A 7,253-nucleotide genomic window follows, 5' to 3' on the forward strand; every position below is an offset into this window, starting at 1 on the left:
TGTAAGAACTGCTCTCCTTTATTGAGCACTTCCATGGGCAAAGCAACCTTTCTTCACCCAGCACCCTGCGACCCCACACACTTACTGCCCCCCTTTTACAGATGGGGAAACTGGACCTGAAGGGGAAACCATGGGCCTGAGGTGCTCGCCAGGACAGAAGCCATGCCAGCTGTTGGCTGGGGTCAGATCCGACAGTGTCCAGAGCCCACGCTTCTGAGCACTGGGCCATCCTGGCCCTGGGCAGGTCAGCAGGGGTGCGGGTACCCGCCTGTCCTTGGAGGCACCATCAGCACTCCACACCGTAGCGGTCGAAGTGGCGCAGCAGAAGCCCCAGCTCCAGGCGCACGATGCCACCCGCCGCTGTGTGCAGGCGGTAGCGGTCAGCCCCGCTGTAGATGGCGTCCCCGTGCAGCAGCTGAGGGCCGCCACCCACGAAGGCCCGCGCCAGCTGCTCCCGCCAGCTGCCCAGAGGCCGCCATGTGGGGCAGTCCAGCTGGTGGGTGCCTGGACTGCTGGGCACGTGGCAAAAGCCATAGCCCGCAAGCTGACAGCGGCCGAAGCTGTCCTGCGACCACACCTGGAGATGGAGCCGGGGCCAGCCTGCAGGATGGTGGTGAGGGGGGGAGAGGAGGAAGGAAAGGAGTGATGGTGTAGATGGTGTAGCTCGGTCTCCCCGGCCCTGGTCTCCTCCTCCTCGATCTCCACAGCCCCGGGCCCCCTCCTCACTGGCTGTCTGCACCAGCCTTCTCTCTGGGAGCCCATTCACAAGGCAGCCAAAGGGATCCTTCTGAATCTGTGTTCTTCCCCTGCTAAAAACCCTTCTGTGGCTCTCCAGTGCCCTCAGCATAAGTCCAACCTCAACATTCTGAATCTGGCCTCAGCTGACATCCCTCTCTGTAGCCTCCTCTTCTGTGTCCCCCAATCAGGGCAGCGCAGTCCCCAGGTAAGCACTTTGGGCCTAGTGCTGGACACCTCCCTCTTCCTTCACCATGTCCCACTCTGTGTGCTCTGGGCCCAGGACCAGCCTTCTTACACCTTCCATCTGGAGGTTGGAAGCACCGTTCTCCCGCTTCCCTGGGTTTCTCAATGTCCTTAGAACATGAGGTTCAGCTCCTCAACCTGGTAGGCAAAGCCCTAGGAGATCTGGCCCCATTTCACCCTCCTTTCTGTGCCCCTCTGGGCTAGGCCCTATTCTGGAAGCTGGGGACACAGTGGTGAACGGAGCAGACAAAAATTCCTGACATCCTAGACAGCGAATGTAGTAAATAAGCAAATTATAGGGTATGTCAGATGGTGATCACCGCTCTGGAGAAAAATAAAGCTGTGTATGGTGGGGGTAGGGATGCAGTTTTAGAAAGGGGTGAGCAAGGGAAGCTTCACTGAGAAGGTGACATGTGGGTGAATGCCTTAAGGAGGGAAGGGAGTGGACCATGTACACAGATATCTAGGGAAGAAGGACCCAGGAGAGGGAATAGCCAGTGCAAAGGCCCTGAGGTGGGAGCCACCTGATGGGGGCAGCGTGGCTGGAGCGGTCTGCGAGAGGGAGAGGGAAGGGCAGGGGCACACCAGATTGAGCAGGGCCTTAAGGATCCATGATAGGGCTTTGGCTTTTACCCTCAGTGAGATGGGGACCGTAGAGGGTTCTGCATAAAGAAGGAATGGGACCCAACTTGGGTGTTCATAGAGAGACCCACTCTGGGGGCAGGATGGGAGCACAGAGAAGAGGTGGCTATCACTGTCCAAGAGAGAGGTAAGAGGTGAGGCTGGGAAGACTAGGGGGCCCAGGGAGAGAAGTGGGGGGATTTAGGATACTTTTCAAAGGTAAAACCAAAGGGGTTTGCCGATGGGCAGAATGGGGGTTGAGGAAAGAGGAGGCAAGAATGGGGCCCACTCTAGAGGATGTGGGGTCTGCAGAGCTGGAGGACAGGCTGCCTGTCTCATACTCCAGTCCATCCCCCACAGACACCCAGAAGGATCTTTTAAAATTGAGATCTGACTCGTGAGTCACGTGTTGTGGCTCCCTGGTGCCTTCAGGACATGGCCTCAGCTCTATGGCCTGTCTCCTCTCCCCTGCCACCTCACCCCTGGCCCTCCTCCTGTTTACCCCTGATCCTCCAAATGCTCCCAACTCACTCTCCCCTTTGGGCCTTTCACACACAGCTCTCTGCCTAGAACCCACTTCCACCCCTCCACCTTATCAGCTCCTACTAGCCCTTTATGGCAAAGCTCAAGCATCCCCTCTTCCAGGAAGCTCTCCCTGAACTCCCTGGCAGTCAGGCATCTCCTCTGGGGCTCCCCTACCCTGTAGGATCCCCAACCCCCAATCCCAGACCTGCCCACTCTGGGCTGCCCTGTCCGGGGACAGCTCTGTCTCTCCCAAGGAGATGGTGAACCCCGTGAGGACAGGGCTGGGTTGTGCTGTCTCAATCACCAACATTTCCCCGTCATCACCCAACACAGGCGGGGCACAGGGCAGACACTCAGTCAATATTATTTATATTGTTGAAATACATGTCATGTTTACCTGGGCTATTTCCTAGAATCCACTCCTCTCCAGTGATCTAAATTTTCCACGAGAAAAGGTTTTCTGATACCCTTCCTCCCCCGCATACTCGTTTCCTCTGTGAGCAGCTGAGCAGAGACTGCAGAACAGAAGGGCTGCAGGCCCTGCCTCTCTCCCTCACAGCCCCCTCCCGCCTGCTCCTGATTGAAGACTCCTGTTTGTCTCTTTGAAAGCCACCTCCCTTCTCTCCCTGGTCCCCCACCTTCCCCCAACCCCCTGCAGCCCTGGCCTCTAGCCTAGTCCTACAGACTCCAGAGCCAGCTTGCAGAGGCCCCAGCTCAGCCTCTCTGGGGCCAGGTCTGGCCAGGAAAGGGACCCAAAGGGCCTAGGGAACAGGGATGGGGCTTGGTGTGCCCAGGTGCAGCAGCTTTGGGTGCTGCTGACCCCCCTCCCCTCAGTCTGCTCCAGGGCTTGTGCTGGGAACCCACCTTGGAGGCCTTTGGTGGCGAAGTGCAGGTCGATGGGGTGGGACCAGTAGGCCATGTCCCCTACTTGGGGGGTGTCCACCTGCGTTTGGCCCTCCCGCACACCTGACAGGAGCTTCCATGCCGCCCCTGCAGGGAGGGGTGGGAAGCAGACATCAGGAAGGGGAAGCCATGGGGCTGGAGGACCCTTGGCTCTCCCTGGCAGTGGGGGGGTCAGGGGTTACAAAGTGTGGACTCGAGAGCCAAATGTCTGGGTTCAGATCCTGGTACTACTTTGTCCCGCCTGTGCAACCTCGGGCGAGTTACCTGCCTCTGCCTTGGTCTCCCCTTCCGTAAAATAGGTGCATAAGAACACATCCCTCTTGTGAAAAGATTGAAGGAGCCAATATACAGAAAGCCCTTGGGACAGGGAGTGCTGCTTAAGCGCTGGATAGCGTTTTGTGGCTCTTCTCAGCCCATGTTAGGCCTCGTCCAAGGACGAAGATGGGGCTGAAGGTGTCCTTCAAGAGCTCAAGCCCATGGTGAAAGCTACATAATAATAGCAATAGACGGGGCTGACAATAATAGTGACAGAAAGCCAGATGCTGTGCTCTTGGCTTAGCCATGAATTCATTTAATCCGCCCTCTGGGACTTTTATCCCCCCCCCCCCCCACTTTAGACTCCCTTCAGGAGCCTATAAGGCCCTGCATGGCCTGGCCTGTGCCCCAGTCCTCAACTCACCTCCCACCACTCTCCCCATCCCTCACCACCCTCGAGCCTCACTGGCCTGATTTCTATTCCCCTCCTCAGAGCCTTTGCACTGGGTTTGGCCTCTGCCCAGAAAGCTCTGCTCCTGGATGTGCCCGTGCCTGGTTTTTTCTCATCCTTCAGGGTTGAGCTCAAGTGTGCTGCCTCTCACAGATGGGTGCTCCCTCATCCTCCTATCCGAACGCTAGTCCCTGGCATGTCATCTCTCCTTTCTTCCAGTAGTGACCACTGACAGTGATCCCTGTGCTCATTTCCTTACCTGCTTTTTAAAAATTTTCTGTCCCTCTACTTGGGAACCCTGGGAGACCACACCTCTTGCACACTGCTGAGTCCCCAGGACCTCAAACTCTGATCTCAGTACACAAAAGGTGCTCAATAAATGTTTGCTGGACAAATAAGTGCTCATAGGAGGTTGGTGCTAATATAATCCCCATTTTACAGGTACAGAAACGGACTCTGAGAAGGGAAGTCACTTGGCCATTTATTCCATTAACATTTACTGAACACCTGCTGTGTGCCAAGCACAGTTGCCCATGCTGGGCACAGCAGGAACATGGCTGACTACTGTCCCATGGTGACGCTGGACTCAAACTGTGCTCTCTGACTACAGGGCCCAAGCCCTTGATCTGGCTGCTCCTGAGCTCTCTGTTGGAATAACTGTACCCCTACCAAGGGGCCCCTGAACTACTAACAATCATGTTAGTTATTGCTCCCTCCTGGGCCAGGTGAGGAAAGTACCAGGCCCTGAGTCGGGCTCTTCACGTACAAGATTTGTCAGCACTCCTCTGAAAGACAAATATTCCCACTTTACAGATGAGGAAAAATGAGACTCCAAGAGGGGACAGCATCCGGCCAGGGTCTCAGAGCAGGTGAGTGGTAGGGTCCAGATTGGAAACTAAGTCTGACTGGAGCCTGCCTCTTATCAGACCTCCCTCTCCCTTCCCCAGAGATCTCACCCACCATCCTACCCTCCATTGAAATCGCAAAGGACCCAGGACCTCCAGAGATGACAATGGCAAAAGCCACTCATTTTGTGAGCATTTCCTCTCTGTGGGGCAGCACACGCAAGGCTTTACTAATGAACCCCATCTAGTTCCTACAAGCCAGGCAAACACTTACTGCACCAGGCCCTCTTCTCAGTGCTGTTGATACTCATTTAGCCCTCAACACAAGCCCATGAACCAAGCACTGTTATTATTCCCATTGTACAGACAGGGAAATCAAGGCAAAGACAAGGGCCGGAGGCCACATAATTAATATGCAGTTTTGAACACAGGCAGTCTGCTCTTAAACTCAACACTCTGCTGCCTCTTAGTTGCTGTTAGCTTCATTTTTAGACAAGGAAACACAAAGGTCAGATCTAAAAGCCATCAATCACTAGGTGAGGAAGTTAGTATTTGAGCCCAGAGCTGGTGGCCTATGGCCCTACCCGTTACACTGGTTGCTATGCTGCCTCTGATGGGGAGACATGAAAATTGGGGTCTCCGCAGTCCCTCCTAGTCCTATGTGGATGAACATGGATGACTGATTGGAAGGGGTTCCTCCATTCTCATAGAGAATTACAAATACAGGAGGGTGGCCTCTCCTCTGTAAATCTGGGATGGAAACCCATTTCACAGTTAGAACTCAATAAAGCAAAGAATGAAGATAGAGGAGGGACCCAGGGCACCACTAAGTTCAGTGGGGTTAGGCTGGCTAGTGTTCTGAGGATTGGGAGTGTGTGTGGGGGGGATGTCTAACCCCATACCTTTGGGGGCTGTGTGTTCAGAGAGGAGCCAGAGTCCTCAGAGAGATGGGATGGGACGAACAATGCCCGATTCACATTGTCAGAGTGTGGCCATGGATGGGAGTCCTGGGAGCCATGGAAGATGAGGATCAGGAACTAGGCCAGGGGGGTGAAGGAAGGAGGGTAGAAACTCTGGGCTGGGGGTGTGGGTGGGGAAATGAACCAGGTCCCAGAATACCTGTGTGGACGCCCCACTTGCAGAAGAGGCTACTTTCCGAGAAACCGGTGGCCCCCATGATCTGCCCGATCACGTGCACCTCAGCCATGGCCCTAAGGGAAAAATGTAATCACAGCCCTAGGAAGTCAGTGTACTGTTATCTCCAACTTGACAGATGGGGAAACTGAGGCCTACCAAGTCAAGGGGCAGTACTAGCATTCCCAGCTAGTTTCGTCAAACTACTGAGGTTGCAGGCTTAACCGCGATCCTGACCGCCTCCCCAGGAGAGCCCCGGAAAAATGAGTGGGGTGGGGTGAGAGCTGGGTGAGGAGCTGGCGACTAACCACCCGCCACTAAAACGTCTTTCTTCTGCTCAGCTCGGAGGAAAACCCCGCCCCAAGGGTCCGTGGTCCCACCCACAAACATAAAGCTCCACCTCTTCGCGGCCGACCGCCGAGTGGCAAGAAGCGCATGCGTCTTCAGTCCAGGGCGGCTTTAGCCCCGCCTCTAAGCCCGCGCATGCGTTACTCCTACCTCAGAGCACCTAACGGTTAGGTGGGGCGAAGAGGCAGCGGGGATTGCAGTTCATGGGCCTGACCTGTCCCTGTCTCCACGGACGCCGACTTCCTAGGCTCGGCTCGCGCGTCTCCTAGGAGCTTCCTGGCAGCGAGAGACCCGAGGCACGGACCCTTCCGAGGCTGCGCCGGCCTTCGAGCTCCCAGGTTGTTGCTGGGGAAACAACAGCCTCCTCTCCTAGTCTGGCACCCGCCCTGCCATCCGCTAATTGGCCCTAGCGGCTGGCGGGGGCGGGGCCAAAATGTGATGGACGTTTTCTCTCCCCTCTCCATTTTGGGAAAAGCGTCTTTGCCAGCCAGACTCGTGGGTCCGCCATTTGGGGCGTGGTCGGGCAGCTACCTTCTTGAGTGTGGCTGAAGTTTTGCGCGCCAACTGCTTCTCCGGGACACCTTTCTCACAAAATAAGCGAAGCCCTCCACGCTGCGAGCCTGCTGAAACTCTCTTCCAGCCGGGACCACAAATCAGAGATTTGAGCCAGGACCAAGGGGGAAGCTCCTTATGGTCGTTGCGTGCATCCCGAGGTCTTATCATGAGAAAAAAATCCTTCCTCCTTCAGAGAGACTCAAGTTTGGGAGGGGGTTTTCCTTCCTTTTTTCAGAGTTTCCCGTGGCTCCTCAAGTGATGATAAATGCAACTTCCTTCTCCGTGCCGCCCAGTTCACTATTAGTACTGATTCTGAGCAAAGGGGGGTAGCGTGGGGGAGGGGGTATGAGAAATGAGGAACCGAGGCCCCTTTATCTGCCGAAAATCTGGTTGTTGAAGGCTGGGCCCTGCCAGTAACTTGTCTTGTGACCCTGCACGGCTCCAGGTCTCAGTTAATGGATCTGTGTAATGGGTACAAGTAGCGACTGACTCAGGCGCTGCCCGTGATTTCTTTTTTTTTTTTTTTTTTTTCATTTTTTTAAAAGATTTTATTTTATTTATTTGACAGAGAGATCACAAGTAGGCAGAGAGGCAGGCAGAGAGAGAGAGGAGGAAGCAGGCTCCCTACGGAGCAG

General features: G+C 55.3%; 1 protein-coding gene across 1 annotated transcript; it reads right to left on the bottom strand.

The window, feature by feature from the left end:
- On the bottom strand, positions 1–6,822 carry B9D2 (B9 domain containing 2). The gene is made up of 4 exons (XM_045986878.1): positions 6,278–6,822; positions 5,701–5,792; positions 2,992–3,117; positions 1–600 (listed from the first exon to the last, which is right to left on the bottom strand). The coding sequence occupies exons 2-4, from the start codon at positions 5,786–5,788 to the stop codon at positions 287–289; spliced, it is 528 nt and encodes a 175-aa protein (XP_045842834.1). The 5' UTR covers positions 5,789–5,792; positions 6,278–6,822; the 3' UTR covers positions 1–286.
- Between the last annotated feature and the right edge of the window lie 431 nt (positions 6,823–7,253).

This window comes from Meles meles, chromosome 19 (genome assembly GCF_922984935.1).
Source record: "Meles meles chromosome 19, mMelMel3.1 paternal haplotype, whole genome shotgun sequence".
NCBI classification, from domain to species: Eukaryota; Metazoa; Chordata; class Mammalia; order Carnivora; family Mustelidae; genus Meles; species Meles meles.

Excerpts from the sequence above, each read along its gene's own strand:
- B9D2 (XM_045986878.1), bottom strand. The coding sequence starts at position 5,788 with ATGGCTGAGGTGCACGTGATCGGGCAGATCATGGGGGCCACCGGTTTC. Across the intron at positions 3,118-5,700 it reads CAAGTGGGGCGTCCACACAG|GGGCGGCATGGAAGCTCCTG; the intron begins GTATTCTGGGAC and ends CCCTCCCTGCAG. Across the intron at positions 601-2,991 it reads CGCCACCAAAGGCCTCCAAG|GCTGGCCCCGGCTCCATCTC; the intron begins GTGGGTTCCCAG and ends ACCATCCTGCAG.